Here is a 21,423-nt window from a genome sequence, read left to right as displayed (position 1 = left end):
ATTAGATGCAAGTGAGAATTCGTAATTTGCATGATCTGCCCCCATTTCCTGAATGTTAGCTGAGACCAACAAAACAGTCTTCATATGGTGCACATACAGTGGTGAAGAAGATAGCAATCATTAAGAACCCAATAGGATTATTGAAATACTCATAATTAATCTGATAGTTCAGACTTGTACAACATTAGTGATATTACTCCTTCCTCTAAAACTGCCCATCATCCTGCTTAGGACTTGCTGATCAGCCGGGGACCACCCTGGACTTGGATGACACTTAGATGCGAACCTCCGCTTTAGCACCTATTTAGATTTAAAATTTTTCTCTACTTATGAAAAATTATCAGTGCGGTGCTCTGTGCTCTATTTACTAGTATAACTCTCATTTTCTTACGGCATATTCTAACACTTCTAATAGTGTAATTATCCTGTTTTGTTGTCAAAGCTTATTTCAATATATTATTTTTTATCACAGGTAACAGGTTTATCTCTTTTTTCTCTTTCTTTCTATCTCTCTTTTTTCTTTCTTTTTTTTCTCTTTTCTTTTTTTTAAAACCATAAAATGCGTGTTATACTCTATGACTTTATCTCTAAAATTGTTTGAGTCCTCTGCCTCTTCTTTATGACTGTATGGCACAAATGGATCATAGTAAATTCTGTGTCCTGATGACGGTCTAATCACATCCAGAGCATCATTTCACCATTAGCTCTTAGTACCCTTCAGTTAGATTGTGCTTTTTTCTTCTGCAGTAAAATTATCAACAGTGTCAAGTGATGAAGTTTGGAAAACAGTTCAATTTTAAAAGGGTATGGCTCTCATTTTAAAAATAGTTTTTCCAGAAAATCTGTTTATCTCCTCCATCTATTCCCACCGTACCCTAGCATTTTCCAAATCCCCCCATCTCTTCTTACACAACTATTTGTCTTCTGGTGTGTGCCACGTTTGGAAGTCTCATTAAACCAGCATCTGTTCTGTTTTAGGAGAAACCCGAAGCCAGCCCAACGTCACTTCAGCTGCGGTCCCAGATCGAAGTAAGCACAGTGACTTTAATCATCTATTTTTGCTTCCGTCCTTTTTTTTTAAGTGGTATTATGTGCAAATCAGATGAAGCCTGCTGTTCGGCCTGCACTGACACTGTGAATCTTCTCTCCTAGGAGTCACTGGGCTTCAGTAGCACCGTGTCAACACCAGAAGTGGAAAGAAAGTAAGTTTTCTTCCTTCTGTCCAGGAGCAGAATTTCTAAGGTGTCTTTTAGGTCCATCCTGAGGGACGTGAAATGGGTGATCATAATATTGTGTATGTACTACAGAGCTTGATGTCCTTTTCCTTACATGGGGTGTGTGTGTGTGTGTGTGTGTGTGTGTGTGTGTGTGTGTGTGTGTGTAGATGGATGAGTGTGTTTCGTAATTCAACTGGTGATGCAGAGGATTCTGCAAAGCGTTAATTGATTTTACACTCCTTATGGTAAGTGAGCTTAAATATCTGAAAGTGAGCATGGAGAAAAGGAAAGGACAGCTGAGTCAACCAGAATGGTTTTTTTCTTTTACACTGGTTTCTGATATAGGATGAAAGTCATAAAGAAGCAAGGTACAAAAATAGAATACATTCCAGAATAAAACGGTGATTACAATACCCTCTATGTACCTTGCTTTGGTGGGTGACCTTAAAACAGAGATAAATGCTTGTGACAGATTACAAAGGCTCACTACCCTTTCCTGTTAAAGGTAGTATGTTTGCCTCCTTGTCCTAACTTGGACCCTGTAATTTTTACTCTCATGGAAGATAATTCTATGTTACATCTTATATTTCCAGTATTTCTTTTTGGCCAGTTAAAAACAAAACAAAGCAATTTTTTTTCCCCTATAACCTTTCCCTCTTCTACTTTATTCTATCATAATTATGGTAGAATGTTCTCTTTATGGTTTTCTGAGGTAAAGAACTTTTGAGAAAGTCCACATCTTTAAACAGACACTTCCTCTGGCACAGAGCCACTCATACTGTTTCAGGCCAAGAGAGGCGTAGAAGTGGTTTAGGCATCAAGTATTTCTGGAATGAAAAGCACACGTTAGGCGAGCGTGTGTGTGCTTTATAGCACAGCTCTGCGTAATCCATCCACGTGTGTGTGCTGCTGGCACAGACGCGGCTTCCAGGAGGGAAGGCTGCTGTGTGCCAAAGCTTCGGTTCTCACTAAGCAGCTTTGGATCAGGCCTGAGGAATGTTAGGGGTGATGAGCAAAAGGAAACCAAGGCCTTTGCTCACTCAAGGTTGGAAGGTAAATGTGCAGTAAATAGGAATTTCCTTTGTCTTAGTTGCATGTATTCTCCCAGGAACTTAGTAGCGTGGAGGCTGAAATAGCCAAGAGGGCTGAGTTGACATGGATTTTGAAATTGGAGGTGCGATGGTGGTGTTGAACCGAGTGTGGGCAGAAACACTGAGTGAAGGGGCTGTGGGCTTTTCTGACCTGGTTTGCTACATAAATGGCATGATTCAGGCTGAGAACTCAGGTGATCTCTCAGACTCTCTGAATATTTCAGTGGGCAAGAGATGTTTGCCTTTCCTCCTAAGAGGAAGTGACTCACCAGGTCACCAAATTTGTACTAATCTTATTTAGGCTGGGTATTTCTCCTTCCCCTCAATTGTGGGTAGTCATTCTTTCTGTGTTTATAACCTCCACTTAGTAAAATGTGGCATGACGCTTGTGGCCCAGAGAAAGACTGACAGCCTCCTGAGGTTAACAATTTTGAGACACACACACACACACACACAAAGACACACACACACACAGAGACACACAGACACACACACACACAGAGCTGCTGACAAGCCCCAACCTCCCATCTGTAATACTACCGCTCTGCTTCTGTTAAATTAAATAGTTTATTTAAATTTAGTTGTTTCTAAAGAATTTGAAAAGTTCAATCCATTTCATCCTCCACTTCCCTTTAAATGGTTTTCGAAACAATGACACTTTTTTTTTAATTAAAAAAAAAAACTTTTGAAAAGTTTTTTAACTTACAGAAAGGTTACAAGAATTGTGTGATGAACTCCCATATAACTTTTACTTAGACTCACCAATCTGCATGCTTGGTCTCTCTCTCCTACACACATACACACGCTTGTGTAATATCATTAATTTTTACTGTTACCTCACTAAGTTGCATACCTCATGACCCTCACTCCTAAATACTTTACCATGTATCTCTTAAGACAAGGACAATCTTACAGAGAACCACAATATAATTACCAAATTAAAAAATTTAATATACAGTTAATATTCAAGTTTCTCTAGTTGTCGCAATAATAATTCTTATAGCATTTGTTTTTCAATCCAGCACTTAAAAAAAAATTACTCATGGCATTTACATGTCATGTCTCTTGCACATTTAATCTGAAAGGTTTTCTTGGCGATATTTTTTGAGAGTGTAGGCTAGGTGTCTTGTGAAATGTTTCTTGATCTGGGTTTTTTTTTTGTTTCTTGTTTTTTTTTAAGATTCAGGTAATGCATTTCTGGTGCTGTGGCCTCTACAGTGCATTACATCGTGATGTCAGTTTGTCCCATCGTCGGTGATATTAATTCTGATCTTTTGGTTAGAGTGATGTCTGTCAGGTTTCTTCTAAGAAGTTACACTTTTCTCTTGTAATTAACAAATATTCTGTGGGGAGGTAATCTGAGACTATGTAAATGTCTTGTTCCTCATTAAATTTTTACCTAATGGTTTTAGATTCTTTTAGTGATTCTTGCCTGAATCAGTTTTTACTGTGGTGGCTGCAAAATGGTGATACTTTTTTTTTTTTTTTTTGTCTTTTTAAACATGAGGTATCACCCTGGATGTTCAAGGTCAGATTATAATCTGAGTAGGTTTGATGTAGTGTTTATATTGAATTATTTGTATTTTTCTACTTGAAAATGCAAGTACTTTGAAATGCAAAATCCTGCTATTCTTCAAGTGAAAATCCTTGCTGGTAACTTTGCAAGCCCTGGTGGACGACCTGGCAAACCAGTTGGTTGTGTCTGGTGAGTGTCTGCAGAGTATCTGCCAACCAAAATATCCTTCTGAGTCAGCAGTGTTGTTTTATTGGCAGATGGTTTCTCCTACTTTTTATTCAAAAGGCAGGAGAACTCAGTAAACAAAAGTGGACAAATCCAAGAGCAGCACCACCTTAGAAGCAGAGGCATAGATGATGGCAGCAGTAACAGGGGAGCCAAGAGGTTGATGCGCCCTTCCGAATCCAGTCCCCCCTCTCCCCACAGTGGTCTCAGGGGCCTCAGCACCCCTGCCCTCCCTTCTCCCCCAGTTAAACCTGTTGTAAGAAAAGTATTAGGCATTAATTATGATGCAAATGTCTGTTTTCTAAAAAATACATCACCTCTCCCAGTAATACTTTGCATTTCACAAGGTTTAAAGTTTTAAGTTACAGGAATATAACTCTGGCAAGAAAACACCCAGGAGGTGGGTTTTGTTGGGGGAGACCAGCAGTGAGAATTCTAATACACCTGACCTGACAGCACCTGGGTAGCCGGACAAGTAGGGGGCTGCTTGGGCTCTATTTGGCTTGGCCCATCTGGCATCAAGATGTGCAGAGCCTGCATGGTGAAAGCAGGGATGGACGGAGGGATGGATGGGGAGAGAGAGAGAGAGAGAGAGAGAGAGAGAGAGAGAGAGAGAGGGAGAGAGGGAGGGAATGGACCTGCCAGCCGCCCCCCTCCCAGCCCCCTTCCCAGTGTGACAGAGTCCTCATTCATCCTGATTTTCTTACAGTCCGTGGGCCCTCCATATGCTTTCACTGAAAATATAATAAAGGAGGCCAAAGGAGCTTTAATTTGAACCTCTTCTATTTATATCTATTTGCATTGCCTGTTGATGAGACTATCCACTTTATTACACCAATCTTGGATTTGTGTTGACTGGTTGAAAAGGTGAATGTTAGTTAAAATTTTTGTTACTCAAGAGTAACTGAGAGCAAGCCATTTTTGTTGGAAAACATCTTTGTAACTGTACCTATTCAGAGTGGGTGTGGGCAGGGAATGTGGTGCCTCCATCCCAGTTCTGTAAGGATGGAGCCGTCAGCCACGGCAGTGCCTCCCACCCCAGGGAATTCTGTATGGAGAAAAACCAGGAGACATTCTGTGCTTTGGATCCTGGCCCTATTAGTTAAGATGCATACCTAAGGAATAATTTCAGTGAGCCCAGATTCTTGCATCTTCTCATACATAGAAAGCCACTAAAATAATGAACTTGAAATGTCTGGGGTTTTTTTGGTGATTAGTAGTAATCTTTTGATGTTCAACTGTGTGTTTTTTTCTCAGCCAAAAAAAATTTTAAAATCCTATATATCCTGGTTCCTCCCTTGTCTCTTAGGATCCGTTCCTCAGAGCTCTCTGAGAGGCTGTCCCCTGGGCTATAGTCTTCAGAAAGATCTCCAAATAAAACTTAACTTGCAACTTTTATGTTGTGTGTTTTTCTTCAGTCAACAAAGTTTAGTTACAGGTAACAGAAAACCTGACAAATAGTGGCATAAACTAATACAAGTTTCACTAGATACATTCTTGTTCATGGGTAGGTCCAGGGCTGGCACTGTGGCTCAAGCAAGCCTTCAGGAACTCAGACTGTCCTTTCCCTTTCCCTTTCCCTTTCCCTTTCCCTTTCCCTTTCCCTTTCCCTTTCCCTTTCCTTTTCCCTCCCTCCCTCTGGTTTTAAAATGCTGCTGCATCTTCCAGCAGGGAAGGAGAAGCAGGGTAAAGGGAAGAAGGTAAAAGGGCAGAAAGCCAAAGGCACTTCCCATGCAAAGCTTTCCTAGAAACCCTGTACGACACACTCCACTTTACCCTACTCATTTCTTCATGCAGCATCTGTTCCCAGAGCACCAGCTGTGAGCACAGGGCACTGTTCTGGGTCCTCTTATTCCCATTGACAAATGCAGAAACGGAGGCACAGAGAGGTTGATAAATTGCCCAAGGCGACACAGCTAATATGTGACAGATCCCAGATTGGCTCCCACTTAAGAATTCATGCTCCTAACCACTAAGGTCTAATTCCGAAATGCCTGTAGTTGTACTGCTCGTGCAGATAGAGAGGTGAGAGGTGAATTGAGTTCATGAACACTATGTAAATAGCAGCCGTTAAAACCTCCACTTTGGTTTCCCTCGGAAGTAGGAACAAGTTTTATTCTTATATAAGGCGGGTCTCTCATTTATCTACAGAGGCAGGAAGGTCCAAAATAAATCTCAAAACTTCACCTTAGCCAATATTTATAAACTCTTTTCTACTAAGTCTTTCACTAGAGTTGAAAATTCTCTGATTTCGTTTCCCTTTCTTTCATTACCTGTGGTGAAAAAGCCCAAAAAATATAGTAGCATGATGGAAGAGGAAGATATAATAAAAGGGAGGGAGCTGTGTTCTGTGGTCGGATAAAATGGTTAGAGTTTATAAATATTCTGTGCAAGCATTTATTCCATTTGGCTTTGCTTCACTCTCGGAAGTGTTTCATCCGGCAAGCTGGTGACTCTTCCTTTGGCCGTGCCACATGGCATGTGGGATCTTAGTTCCCCGACCAGGGATCGAACTCGCGCTCCCTGCATTGGAAGTGTGGAGTCCCGACCATTGGACCGCCAGGGAAGTCCTGGTGACTCTTTGGAAGGTGTCAGCTTTCCTTTTTTCCCCCTCAAAAATCTGTCTTCCCCTCCTCTTTCCTCTAGACTCCAGGGAAGAAGCCCCAGCAGGCATTCATGTGTCCCCTTTGGTCCACCCCCCCCCCCACGCTGTGTCACCTGCTACCTACTCTCCAGATTGCTTGCGTCCCATCATCCACCCTCTGCCTGCCTGGATGCCTCCTCCCTCCGTCTGCTCTAGGTGGGTGGAGCTCCTGCAATCTGTCAGATGGGCCATATTCTCCCGCGGACGCTGAGCCTCTTGATTGCAGCTCCTCTGGTGTGGTGCCCTGTCCCCTACTCTCACCGTCCTCCCCACCCCCCTTACCTGCGCAAGCTCTATTCAACCTTATTTTTATTATTTTTGGCCGTGTAGCATGTGGGACCCCTGCACTGGAAGCGCTGAGTCTTAATCACTGGACTGCCAGGGAAATTCTTCCATTCAACCTTAAAAGCTCAGCTCTGGTCTTGCCTCTCCCAGAAGTCTTCCCTGATTTGCAGATGGAGGTGAAGCGTCCCACTGCTGGACTCTGTAACCCCTGAGCTCTCCTGCTGCTGTTGCAGTGGACTGCACTTGTGGGTGCTCCTATGTGGTGACTGTGTGTGTGTGTGTGAGTGTGTCAACTCCCACGCTAAGGCCAGGATCTTTTACATAAAAGGCTTTCAGTAGTGTTGGATACATGCGTGACTGGGTGGGTGAGTGTACACTGGTACGTACCACTTCTTCTCCACCCCATGAGAATCTCTCCATCCTCCCAAACCACAATTGCATTTCTCTCCCCTCCTAGTTGCTAAACTTTTCCCCTAAAGCTGGACTCTTCTCTTCCTTCCCTGCTGAGATGCTCTTTCCAAGGTCCGAGGCCCCTCCCCCTCATAGATGCTTGTTGCATTTGGCACTGATTTTCCCTTTGGTCACGCTGCTCTCTCCGCCCTTAGTGTCCATGACTCTGTGGTTTCCAGTTTCTCCCCCCTCACTTTATGCCCACTCTTGGCAGCTCCCTTCTTCCCTGCCCACCCCTTACTCTGGTTGTTCCCCTGGAGCTTTCATCCAGCCTGCAAGTTCTCCCAAGATACCTACCCCACCCGTGGCTTTGAACTACTGTCTTGGGCATCCACGTCAAATCTACGCCTCTCCCTCTGCACCATCCCCCCATCTGGTGACCTGCCTGTTTGCAGTCTTTTTTATTTTTTTATTTTTTGCGGTACGCGGGCCTCTCACTGCTGTGGCCTCTCCTATTGCAGAGCACAGGCTCCGGACGCGCAGGCTCAGCGGCCATGGCTCACAGGCCCAGCCGCTCCGCAGCATGTGGGATCTTCCCGGACCGGGGCACGAACCCGTGTCCCCTGCATCGGCAGGCGGACTCTCAACCACTGCGCCACCAGGGAAGCCCGAGCCTTTACATCTTATTCCCGCTCTTCTTCCACAATTCCAGAACCTAACTGCCAAACCTTGTTGCTCTCTCTACTTCTATAACTCTCCCTTGTTCCCCTCCTTTTCATCTTCCCTGCTCCACGTGAGACCCTTAACACTCTTCTCATGAACTGGGAAAGAGCATCCAGGGAGGTACTCCCTAAAGTACAGTTAGGCAGTTAGGTCCCGTCACACTGAGAGAGGATGCTGAGATCCCCTCAGGGACACTTAGAATTTAGGATCTCTGCAGGTTTTCACCTTTGTGATCAAAACCCGCCCCCCCCTCACCTCCTCCTCCCCCCTCCCCCCCATAGAGCACCAGCTCATCTTTACTGCTGCATCTCCCAGTTTCCCAGCCACATGACCCAGTTCCAGACCCAGGGGATGCTCTTGTTTCCAAATGCCTCCTGGGTTGTCTGGAGTTCCTGCCTTGAAAGCATTTCCTTCTTTTAAGTCCTGTTTTAAGGACTGCTTCTCCTTGAATGCTTTCTCAGTCCCGTCACCGGCTGTATTCTTTCCACCTCTTGGAATCCAGTAGCAATTTTGTGTGGATTTGATGTCCCTTAATGTACTGTCACAGATATCATCATCATCATTGTTGTCAACATTATAGCACTGCTTCCTGGGTTATTTATGTGTATTGGGCACTGGTGCTAGTCACTTTTATTGTATGTTATCATTTAATTTTTCATGAACTCATTGAGATACGTACTATTTTTGAGGATAAGTACCTTGCCTAAGGTCCCAGAGCAAGAGACAAAAATCCTAATCTGGTCGAAGTGCCGTTATAGCCTTGGGGTTAAGATGCCTGGCCTGAAAGCGGATTCTCTGGGTTCATAGCCAGGTGCTTTCTTCCAACTCTTCAGCTCTTGGCTAGTTACTTACCTTCATATCTACAGATTCCACAACTATAAAAAGGATAACCATTTACAGTACTGGCCTCAGTCAGCTATCAAGCATCTAATAGGCGCTCAACAATCTTGTCTGTTATCACTGTCTGTTCCGTCTGACCCAAGTTCATGCCCTTGCCCCTGGCTCTAGCCCCTTGAGCACTTTTCTAATCCCACCCAACCCAGCATGATCGTGGGCTCCTTGAGGCCATGAACTCATTCTCTTCCTCTCTTTGGATTTTCTTTAATATTGAGAACAGTGGTTTGCATAGAGCAAGTGCTCATTAAATACTTGCATCAAATTTATTAAATGCCCCCAGTACTTGGAAGTAAGATTAAAACTGGATTATCTCCAGGACCGGAATTACAGAAGACCTACTTTGGTCTCACCTGTTAGCTAGCATATGCCAGTGTCTCCCTAAAATGATAGCAGTGTCATATGAAGTCAGTGCTTTCTGCTCGTGAATATTAGGATTAAAAAGAGACCTGTTAAAAGCATTTTAAAAAACATGTAGTGGAGAGAATGGTAGTTTCCACAGATCCCCAGATCTCTTTCTAAGAGCTGCCCCTCTCCTTCGCACCCGATTCCATTCTGCAGTCTTGTTCAAGTTGGGCTCCACATACTATCTCCAGATAAAGGTATGATATGGAGAAGCACACAAAATATTAATTTTAAAAATCCTGAAAATGTTTTAAACCTGCCATTTTGTTGGGAAAGTACACTTGTTTTATTTTATTCTTAGTAACAGATTTATTGAGATATAGTTCACATACCGTACAACTCACCTGTTAAAAAGTATACAAGTCAGCGGGTTTTAGAATGTATATTCGCAGGGTTTTTGCAACTGTCACCACCGTCAGTTTTGGAGTATTTTTGTCAATTCAAAAAGAAATCCTGAAATGTGTAAGAAATTTCAGAAGTTCTTTTTGAAGTGGGACCTCTTCCTCAGTCAGCTCGTCCCCAGCACCTGGGCTTGAGGAGAGGGGCTCAGGCTTCATCCGTTTGTGGAAGCCCCCTGAGGGCAGGGGCTGAGGCCTGTAGTCACGTGGACTCCTGTGTGACGGGCCGGGGCTCTCTTTCTCATTGGTAAACGTGAGCTCTAGAAGCCCACAGGCACGGCGATTGGTTATCAGTCGTCCTTGGGAACAGACGAGAGTCAGTGAGAACTGCTGGTGAGGCCCGCGAGTTCGCTTGGAAACCCAGGTCAAGCCGTGTCCCCCGGAGCCGAGACTAATGCATCCCGTTTCCACATCCTGTTCGTGGCAGAGCTGTGGGGTGTGGAGGGGAACGCCACTACTTTCCCGTGGGGAAAGAGCACGTGTGGGGAGTGCAGCAGCCTTGTGGAGGCACGTTCGTGAATGGCTCACAAGTCGGTTCTGCCCGGTTCAGGTGGGTGTGTCCCCACTGTCCCCCCGCCCCAGGAAAGGGAGGTGGGTGCTCGTGGCCCATTAGAGCAGCACCACAGGCGACTCGGGCCCCCAGTGTCTGGTCCTTGGAGCTCACGGGGAGGAGGGGGCGAGGTGAGACAGGCAGACAGCAAACTTAAGTTTCAGAAAATAAGTAGGCTGCGCGAAGAGCCAGGCGTCAGCGTATGTATTCTGTATTCCTTTGCTTTAATCAGTTGAGCGGTAGCCATCTGCCAAGGCTGTGGACATGAGGGCAAGGTCACTGTCCAGGGGCTGGGCTTCCGGTCTGTCTGTGATTGTCACCCCTCCAGGCTTCAGCTCCCAGTGACACGGCAGTGAGTCTGAGTCAGGGGGTCTCCGGGTTCCTTCTAGCCTGGGCCATTGCTCATTTTCTGACCCATTCGGAAGCATGCCGGGCACCGGCCAGCGTTGCACGGACTCTCCGCGTTCACTGTCGCTCATGTCAGCTTTGGTGTTGGACAGAACCTGAGCCTGAATTTAAGCTCTGCTAGTTGTGGGATTTAAATTCTCCAAGCCTCGGGTTCCTAATCGATAAAACGTGCAGGATAAAAGCTCCTTCCGAGGGTGGTTGTGTGAAATACCTAGTGCTGTGCCTGTCTAGGTAGGTGCTGTTCTCTCCCTAGCCGCAGAAGGTAGGGTGCTGCCCTGCACGGCAGTGCACCTGTGGTTTCCATCCTGCGTCTCAGTAGACGGTGCCAGACACGCAGCTCGTAGTGGCCACGGTTACTTACAATGCACCTCTCCCCCATGAGCTTTCCTGTCCTTTCAACGCCCCGAAGATAGGAGGGTGGGGGAGGGCTGGGAGACAACCACCGCTTTCACAGAGCCCGTGCGGTCGCAACGTGCTGAAATATGTGTTTGTGTGGGCCGCACACGTGTGTGCTCCATCGCACAGCATATTTGAGGGGCTCAACATTCCAGGACGCAGGGACTCCAAGTAAGAGCAGCTGTGCCAGAATCCTCCACCTCAGCTGTTTCCCTCTGAAAACTCTGTGGCCCCGAGCTCCGTCTGGTGAGGGAGCCTCCAGCTGACCCAGCCCAGCTTGAGTCCATGTGCCTGGGCTGCATCGAGTGACCGCAGGAGGTATTTAGCACGCAAAGGTGGCCACTGTTGATTGTCTGTCCTGCAGGAGAGGTGACCGGGACCCTGGGCCGGGGAGAAGGGGGGCTATCAGTAAATAAATAGCATTCCTTTCCTAGCAGGAATAAGGGAGGACCCATACCTACGTGTGTGTGAATCCTCCTAACAAAACTATAATGTAGATGGTAGTTGGCAGTTAAGGAAACCGAGGTTTAGAAAGACTAAATGACACACCAAGATCACGAGTCCAAACCTTGGTTGAGGCAGTGGTGGAATTCCAATCCAGCGCCAGGCCTGCCGGCGCCAGGCCTTTATCATAGACTCCACCACCAGGACCACACAAGGATGGATGCACTTAGGGAAGACAAGTGATGGGCTAGGCCTCTAGTGAAGTTTAATTGAATAAGCACTTTTCATGTTTCGGCCGTATGGACAAATATGCTAGGCCCTGGAACGATGGACAGGATAGGAAAGGTCGCCGTCCTCTGACACCCCGAAGAAAAGGCACAGTGATAGGATATCCTGTGTGCACAGTGCCGAGGGACTGGAGGAGGAGGGACCGCCCACCCCTGCAGGGAGGGGCGGGGCCGAGAGCCACATAAATTCCCCATCCGTCAGGGTTCTGTTGGAGAAGCAGACGTTAGGATCACGTCATTATAGCATTTTGACCTCGTGTGTCTAGGGGGGCTGCTCCCTCTTTGTCCGGTGATGTGGCCTGAAGTCCGCAGGACTGGCACTTGGGGCAGAAATGATGTGGGAAAGTGAGGAGAGAGGACAGATTGCCGCCTGCAAGGATGGGCTGAAACCCAGTCACCTTCACTACCGCCCGGCAAGCTCCAATGTCAGGAACCTGCAGGAGGAGCTGGCGTCCTTCCCCGGGAGGGAAACAAGCCATAGGCCCAGGATCGGAGACCCCGAGGAGGAGACTGGACAGGAATGCGAGCACTGCAGCCCAGCTGCTGCCCTGCCACTCAGTGACCCAGGGGACACGTGACGACATGTGTTGGCCTCAGCAGGGCCTCATGCCCTGCACTGACCCTGAAGCCCAGAAAGAAAACAGCTACCACACCGCTTCTGCTTTGCGCATCTCACGTGAAACATCTCACGTGGCCCACGCTGACCCAGTTGGGGGAGGGGATCTGGGAAACGTAGTCCAGCTGAGCTAAGGTGATGGACTGCAGACCCACCACAGCTCCCCAAGTCAAGGCTCAACCCCGCCCCGACCTTCTCAAAAAGCTTTGTCCAAATAAAACCTCACAGTCAGGATAACGCTTGAAGCATATCGGCTGCTTGTTTTAGCTTAGTGTATTCTGTATTCTCTTCTGAAAACCTTGCTGGCAGTACTGCTTTCCATATTTTGGAGGTGGTGGAGTAGAAGGATACAAGGAGGGGGTGGAGAAGGAAGGATGGGGAACGTGTTTCCCATTTTCTACCGGGTTACAACAGTGGTTCCAAGCACATCCGCGAGGCAGAGTCCGCTGGAGAGTTTGTTGAAGACAGACCCTCGGGCCCCGCCCAGCCCCAATGAATTGGATTCTCCAAACGTGGAACTCTGGAGCCTGTAACAAGTTTCCCAGGAGGTTCTCAAGCAGCAGCTTGGCTTTATGAACTCTGCCAAAACCTGTTTCTCGTCAGGGGGATTGAAGCTCTGTGCTTCTCCACACCTCAGTCACCAGTGGATCCCGGGGCCGCTCAGATGACGCTGGTGGATGTCAGTTATCGTCATGGTGTCCCTGGCAGTGCTGCCTGGTGTCCGTATCATCTCTAGCAGGTGCTCGTGAGTCACTTCAGATAAAGCCACAGAATCAGAAGGAGGAAGGATGTGAAGCAATCCTAGAGCAAAGTGAGACCAGCCAGAACTACAAAGTTCAGGGAGGAGTCGGCAGCCCCTTAATGGCTTTGAATGTGGAGGGCATGAGGATGTTACAGAGGAGATGTGTGGGGATCTAAAAATGAGATCTGAATGGTGGCGGATGTTAACTAGACTTACTGTGGTGATGATTGCACAATATATATAAATATCGTATCACTGTGTCGTACACCTGAAACTAACATAAGGTTATACGTCAATTGTACCTCAATTAAAAAAATGAGATCTGAGGAGATAGGAAAGCTTGAGTTCCCATTTTCATAGCATTTATAACATCCAAAAGTTTTTCATCAGCTGTGTCTTGAAGGAATTAAAAGTGAAAAAAAAAAAAAAAAAAAAAAAAAAGGGCTTCCCTGGTGGCACAGTGGTTGAGAGTCCGCCTGCCGATGCAGGGGACACGGGTTCGTGCCGCGGAGTGGCTGGGCCCGTGAGCCATGGCCGCTGAGCCTGTGTGTCCAGAGCCTGTGCTCTGCAACGGGAGAGGCCACAACAGTGAGAGGCCCGCGTACTGCCAAAAAAAAAAGAAAGAAAGATTGTGTCAGTGGTGACTGTGGAAAGGACCCGATCCTTTGTGCTGCCAGCCAGGAGACATAGGGCTGGCAGGTGGCTCCCACGCCCCTGTCCTAGAAGGTGGTTGGTCCCTGTGCCTCCAGCACGTGATCAGGAAGGGCCCGGCATGCCCGCGGCTCTTCCAGCTTTGGCCTTCAGAGGCGGCTTCACTGACTCCCCTGCTCCCTTCCCAACAGCTGACAGAAGAAAGGCTGGCAGCAGCCCTGGACCCCACATCCCTCCCCAGGTTCCTCTGTGTCCAGATGGCACAGCGGCCAGTGTGGCCGGCGTGGCTTGGGTGATGGTGAATGGGAGCCACTGTTTGTTCCCACTGAGAAAGTTCTGACCCGCTTCCGGAGCCATCACCATGGAAACAGACTGACGAGGTCATTGAAAGGAGCCTCTTTTCCTCCTGTCTCCCCATCCTGAGGCTCTGGCGCGTAGGGGCCAGCTCTTTGCAGCCTGGCTTTCCCTGCTGGTCCATGCAAATTTGATAAGAATACCAAAGGGTGGTTTTCCTTACTGTGCCAGCATCTGCTGGGATAAATTACCCCATATGCACCCTGTACCAGGCAGAGTGGTACAGGGGCCATTGCCACACCCGTTCCTGAGCTGGGGCCTGCGTCACGCATACTGATAACCAAACGGCGTTCCAGAGGAGCAGGCAGGTGCTTCCCTGTTGATCCAGCCAGCCTCAAATCTCAGCCACGTTTCCTTGCAGAAAAGCCTTTCTTGGACCACATATTTATTACACATATGCAGTAAATTTTAAAGGGGAAATAACTAGAAGGAAGGAATAATTGTGCTCTATTTACGGAATAAACAGCAGCCATTAAAAATGTAAACAAAGCTACTTACAGGTTTTTTTGTTCTCATTTTATAAAAACTAGCTTTTGTGGTGAAAATAATGTGATAAAATCCTGTTTTGTTTTATTTTGGTTTTGACAGTAATTTAGTAATTCTGAAGATAATAAAAACCTAAATAAAATATAAAATTTGGGACTTCCCTGGTGGCACAGTGGTTAAGAATCCGCCTGCCAATGCAGGGGACACGGGTTTGAGCCCTGGTCCGGGAAGATCCCACATGCCACGGAGCAACTAAGCCCGTGCGCCACAACTACTGAGCCTGTGCTCTAGAGCCTGTGAGCCACAACTACGGAAGCCCGTGTGCCACAACTGCTGAAGCCTGCTAGAGCCCGTGCTCTGCAGCAAGAGAAGCCACTGCAATGAGAAGCCCGCTCACCTCAATGAAGAGTGGCCCCTGCCCACCACAATTAGAGAAAAGCCTGCACGCAGCAACGAAGACCCAACGCAACCAAAAAAAAAAAAAAAGTTCGCATCGAGGTCGTTAAAGGAAGGCATTGGTTTTTACTATTTACACCAAAACGAGAATGAACAGAAGTTCAAGACCTCTTTTTTTTTTTTTTTTAATGCTTTAATTTGTATGCCTGTTGAGGAAACATCGAAAGTCAGAGCTTGACCTGGGGCTACAGCCTCCTGCAGCCAAGTCACAAACTTAAATTGCACTGTCAGTGCCAGTAAATGCACATCGTTTTGGCTTTGGGCTCACAGTATCGTGAATCTGGTTTTTAGTGGGAAGGACATTGGATTGGATGTCAGAAGAGCTGAGTTTAAGCCCCAGCTCCGTGACTTAGGGACAAGTCACTTCCATGAGTACTCTGGGCCTCAGTCTCTCCATCTATGCAATGGGGCTAGTTCTTTTCAGGGTCTCTGAGAGCCTGAAATCTGCTGCGATACATATGAATGTGCTTGATAAACCCAGAACAATGCTTTATAGAAGTTTGTCATCTTTACTTCTTAACAACCAAATCTGCAGTGTTGAGGCACAGGGGGGCATATTTTTTCATATAGCAAGGAGTCTGGAGGTAGGTATTCCAAGGAATTATTTCCTCCACTCCCGTTTCCTTAGTATGTGACTTTCTTCCTTATAATAAAATGACAACTGCTGGGGCATTCTGCCCATGTTTCAGGCAGGACCAAGGGAGAGGGCAAAGGGCAAAAGACGTGTGAAGACTGAGTCGTTTCTTCTCACTGTGAAAACACTAGCTTTCCCAGAAACACCCTGCTGTAAAGTTCCAGTTATGTCTTCTCGGGCAACCCAGACACCTGGCCTCCACGTGCTGCAAGGGAGTGTGGGTGGGTAAGTAATTTAACAGGGCACACTGCCACCCAAGCAAAATCAGCGTTCTCCCAGTAAGAATGAAGACGAGAATGGATATTGAAATGGAAGTCAACTGGCCTTGCCAGTGATGAGCACTCACTCAACTGTTCGTATCTCTCAGTGTGTCAGTATAATCTACCGAATTATCTTGTATGCTCCTGAAGGTATGGACCGTGCTGTGTGCATCTCCTTCATCCAGCTGCGCAGGGCTTTATTATCTGTACCAAACATGAAACACTGAGCAAGAAATCATCCTTGGTTGTTTTTCTAAGAGACTGATTAGTTATTGATGCCTTTTTATATGAACTTCCATAAAAAGATAATATTACATACCCTCCACTGTGTCACGTGGATATTCTGAAGATAAGTTACTAAATCTGAAGGACTTGGGAAGGCATTTATAACTTCTCGGAGCTGAGATAGATGCCGGTACTTTCCGCAGTGCCGTGAGCATCACAGCTGGCATCCACAGCCAGGTTTTAGACAGGTTAGACCCAGCAGGCCACAGATGAAGAATATGGCCCAGATGGAAAAGAGGAGACGCACTGAGAGGCTTTGGAAACCTTGGAGGATGACCATCTGGGATCCCAGGTTGGTCTTTCCCTGCCCCCAGCACCCATCTGTGGGCATGTTGAGCTCTGCACTTCTGCACTTTGTATAGTCTTAGCGGGAGTGAAGTTGTGGCAGTGACACAACTAGGCCATGGGCCTCCATTGTGGAGAGATGGCTTTTGGCTGCTTTTAAGACAAGAAACTCAAACTTCTGACAGTGTCCTGCATCATTAACTTTCGGCACAAATTACCAATTGGTGAATGAAAGGACACACATCTCTTTCAATGTACCTTTGTGAAGGATTTGCAGACTCAACAGGGGTGGAGCCCTGCTCTTGGCCTGGAGAGCTTGTTGTCACTTCCGAGGTGCCAGAGAGCCAACCCTTCCATGTTGAGAAACTCAGTGCGTTCTAGAGAAGGCCTATGAGAGACTTGACCCCATAAGGAGAGCTGGGTGAGAGCAGAGGCTGGCAGTCGTGATCGCTGGCTCCTTGGTGTGGTGCGTATCACATGCAGGCATGTTCTAAACACCATGCAAGTCACAGTTCGCCGAAACCTCTAGAAAACCCATATGATCAGTAATAATATTGTCCCCATCTTGCATAGGCTGAAACTGGGATTCGGTGGGACCAAGTGGCTGGTCCAGAGTTGCTAGTTAGTAAATGGTAGAGCTGTCTTTGAACACTGGCAACTGGACTCCAGAACCCACCTTGTGAGCCATTGTGCTGGGCTGCTTCCTGGGTCGTGGCCTCAGAGAAACATTAGAGATAATGTCATTCATGTCTAGATACCAGTGAGCTGCCCATGCATCTCCATGTTGACATCATGTCCAATCATTCGTGTATTTTTTTCATTTTAAGAAAAACATGGACTGCTTTCGTAAAGGGCAGTTGAGAAGTGGAAGAGGAATCACTATGTCCATTCTAACTATGTGAGGACAGTTAGTGTTAAAAAAAAAAAAAAAAGGCATGCCTTGCAGCAGAAGAGATCTTGTTTAAATACCTAGAACTTCCACATCCCTGATGTAATTAGCAGAGGACTGAGGGATAACAAAAATCATTGTTGTTAGAAGGCAAGCTGCACGCCCAGGTTGGCTGTGTCTTTCTATTTTTCTGGATAAGGTGCTCCTCTTGAGACATCTTGTATGGAAGGAATAGGCTCACCTAAACTGATTCTGATGGCAGGGTTTTTTTGTTTTGTTTCTTTTGCGGTACGCAGGCCTCTCACTGTTGTGGCCTCTCCCGTTGCGGAGCACAGGCTCAACGGCCATGGCTCACGGGCCCAGCCGCTCCGCGGCATGTGGGATCTTCCCGGACCGGGGCACGAACCCGTGTCCCCTGCATCGGCAGGCGGACTCTCAACCACTGCGCCACCAGGGAAGCCCCTGATGGCAGTTTTAAAACCAAAGATATTATAAAGCAGAGGGTAGAATAAGAAAAATTTGAAGAGGCCAAAACTCATGGCTAGAAATTTCAAACCTTTCAAATGTTCTTTTAGCACTTTCCAAGTGTGAGAATTTGATTTGTGTGATAAGAGACCCTCATGAAATTGGAATTAAAGATTAGGTGGTATTCTCTTTTGGGGTGGGCGGGGCCTGTACTGCGCAGCTTGTGGGATCTTGGTTCCCCAGCCAGGGATCGAACCTGCGTCCCCTGCAGTGGACGCGAGGCGCCCTAACCGCTGGATTGCCAGGGAATTCCCTGGTATTCTTGCTTTGGGACAATATCCATTCTTAAACCTGGAAACCCTGCCATTTCTTTTGGAGAGTTAATATTACATGATTGATGGGCTCCGATTATTTCCCATGATATGCATCCACATGGAAATCTTCTCAACATAAGTGAGGGATTATTTAGTATACACTGTGTTGGACACAGTCGTCTAACTTGGTACAGTTCTTACTGCTTAAGGAAGACAGTAGGACATAAGCAAATATTAATTATACTGTGCTGAAAAAATGGATAAAGTGTGTTGGAATCTTGTTCAGTTGTTGCTGTGATTTCTTTTTATTTTTTGGAAACTGAAATGAAAAAAAATTTTTTTATTGGAGTATAGTTGACTTACAATGCTGTGTTAGATGGTTTTTGTTTCTGTCTTTTTTTTTTTAATTCTGAGAAAAACATGAATTGCTTGTATGAAGTGAGATTGAGAAGAGGAAGAGAAATCACTACATCCGTCCACATTTTTTGAGCCAAGTTAATGTAAGAAAGATAAGAAAGAGGAACCTTGGGGATTCAGAAACTGCTGGAGTCGAGAATAGGGGCTGAGTAGCGGCAGCGCTCAGTGGGATGAGGGTGGTGTAATCCTGCCCAAAGACCAAGCATATTCGTGTGTTTGAGGCAGCTCTGGGGAGTAGTTACAAGAGGTCACATTTACTGGGACCTCACCAAGTACCAGGCACTGCCCTAAGCCCTTTATATTCACTGTCTCCTGTAATTCTCCTAACAACCCACCAAGGGAGGTACAGTTTTTACACCACAGTTTTACTGCACATAAAAAGGGAAAATATGGCTTAGGTTTGCGGCAGCGCTGTCACGGGTGGGCCTGACTCCTGAGCGCGTGAGCACTGAGCCTGTGCAGTGTCGGCCACAGCCTTGGATTTGGTTTCTGCCTTGATCACTTAGGAAGGTGACCTTGCAACAAAAAGCCAGAAAGCACAGGCCAGGAATAGACTGTGAAATGAAAGAAAAAGCCCGTATGGAGAGTGTGTTCACCAGGGTGACAACATGTCACCAGCGTTTTCATCGGTACTGAATATTCAGGGAGTTCGAACAATAAGCCAGCCACTTGGCAAGAGAGTTACCTTCCATCCCAGCCAGTAAATTGGCAAGCTGATTTCCATTGTGTGTATGGAATATAATGGTTATTGGCTGGGAAGGGCCCCATCAAGGGTAAAGCAAGAGATAACGGAGGGCACGGAATTTAAGGAGGCACTCACTCCCTGCAACCCCCCAACCCCACGAGTGAGCGCCCAGCACTGGGGACCCTCCATGTTGGATGCCTTATCCCAGCCCTTACCCCATGGCGGGGGGAAGGGTGACCCTTAAATTTTCATGGCAGACAGTGGATAGTGTGAGCTGAATTTTGTTTCATGTTTATTCCTATTAAATAGAGAAGAAATGCTCCTGTATGAAAAATATCTTTGCTACCCAAAGGATAATAAGAAATGTCAAATTAAGGAATTACCTATTTTACACAAAATGATTTGTCACTAAATATGAAAAATACAAATGTGAGTAGTTTGTTATATTTAGGTAAAGGTATAAAGCAAGAGAAGGGAATTCCCTGGCAGTCCAGTGGTCAGGACTTGGTGCTTTCACTGCTGGGGACCAGGTTCGATTCCCTGGTCAGGGAAGTAAGATCTCACAAACCACGTGGTACGGCCAAAACGAGAAAAAAAAAAGAATAAAGCAAAAGAGAATATTAACTACTAAAAAGGCCCTCAACCCATTTACCTTCTTCTTCCTCCCCCGTGCACGTATAATTTAATAACACAGATGCCTCAGTCCTTTTTCTGCATCTTGAGGAAAATTGCTGCTGGCTTTGGGGACTGCCTTGGCAGGCCAGGGGATGATGCAGTCAAAGACCCAGACACAGCAAAAGCTCTGATTCAAAATCCAGCAGGAAATAAACTAATAATGTATGTTAGTGTATTTCCGGAGACTCAAGATAAAGGAACCTTTAAAACCTCTTAAGTATACATTTTCCAGTAACATGTAACACATGGTCCTTCCTTAGAAATGAGGTTAGAACAGTTTTTCTTTTGTTTTTTGTTTGGTTATAATGAAGTTTCTGGACAGTCCATCAGAACAAAAACACAAAGTCTATTTTAGGAATTCCTTTATGCGTGGGCATTTGTTATACCTTTCTGGTGTATAGGCCATAGGCCATGTTCACATTTGGGGTTGAAAACGTGCTCTCTCCTCACAAATCCTTCTGAGTGTCATTCCAGGAACTTACCCAAGAACCAGGGTAGTGTATCATGTGATGTGATTTTCTTTCATGTAAATGAGAAGCAGTAAGTTCAGTGAAGTGGGTGAAGCTTTGGACTCAGACACACAGTTAAGTCTCTGACCACCTCTGTGTCCTTAGGCAAGGTGGACTCCTATATACAAACGTGAAGAATTTCGTTTTGACCTTTGTTAGTTTCCTCTTTCATTCTGGTCTTATGTGGATCTTTGCTGTGAAGCAATAGATTCAATGGAAAAATAGAGCAACCTAGAATTTACCCTGTATGGCGTCATCATCTGTGTTAAATTGATTTTAGTATTATTCTAGCCAGAAAGGTAAAAGTGTACTTCCCTGGTTTTCCTTCTCTCCACTGGCCCCTCCCCAGAAGTCCCATTGCCTGCTTCCGCTTCTTTTCCTGACCCATAAAAATTGGATTGCCCTTGAGCTCAGTCTCAGCTTCTGTTCGGTTTCAGTTGGTCTCCTGGCTTTAAATATCCAGGTGACTTCCAAATTCTTAACTCCAGTCCTCAATGAGTCCCCTGAACTTAGACTCACATATCCAACTATCTCACTAATATCTCTGCAGGGATGTTCAACAAACACCTCAAACTGGACGTGGCCAAAGTAGACCTCTTACTTCCTCCTTTCTTTCCCTACCAGTCTTCCCCAGTGGAGGGAGTGGATGTCATGCCAGCTTATCATTGAGGTATCTGCTCACCTGTCACCTCTTCAGAGAGGCCTTCTCTGTCCATCCTTTCTAGAATTCTCCCTACTTCTTGATCTGCACCCCCATCCTAGCTGCAAGGGAACAGGGATCTTACCCCTCTTTTATTTACTGCTATGATCTCAGTGCCGCAGGGATG

General features: G+C 46.3%; 1 protein-coding gene across 4 annotated transcripts in view; it reads left to right on the top strand.

Moving 5' to 3' along the window:
• Positions 1 to 21,423, top strand: part of SASH1 (SAM and SH3 domain containing 1) — an 862,598-nt gene that overhangs the window by 764,490 nt on the left and 76,685 nt on the right. For 3 of the 4 annotated variants that reach the window (XM_032651563.1, XM_032651562.1, XM_032651561.1), the window contains exons 3-4: positions 979 to 1,029; positions 1,153 to 1,202. In XM_032651563.1, coding sequence (XP_032507454.1) covers positions 979 to 1,029; positions 1,153 to 1,202 — 101 coding nt within the window. Of the gene's footprint in view, positions 1 to 779; positions 805 to 978; positions 1,030 to 1,152; positions 1,203 to 21,423 lie in introns of those variants that run through there. The other variant, XM_032651564.1, reaches the window with a different exon arrangement.

The sequence above is a fragment of the Phocoena sinus genome, chromosome 12, assembly GCF_008692025.1.
Source record: "Phocoena sinus isolate mPhoSin1 chromosome 12, mPhoSin1.pri, whole genome shotgun sequence".
Taxonomy (NCBI): domain Eukaryota; kingdom Metazoa; phylum Chordata; class Mammalia; order Artiodactyla; family Phocoenidae; genus Phocoena; species Phocoena sinus.
The sequence above is the reverse complement of the archived record's forward strand: the minus strand, read 5'-3'. Positions and strand labels throughout refer to the sequence as shown.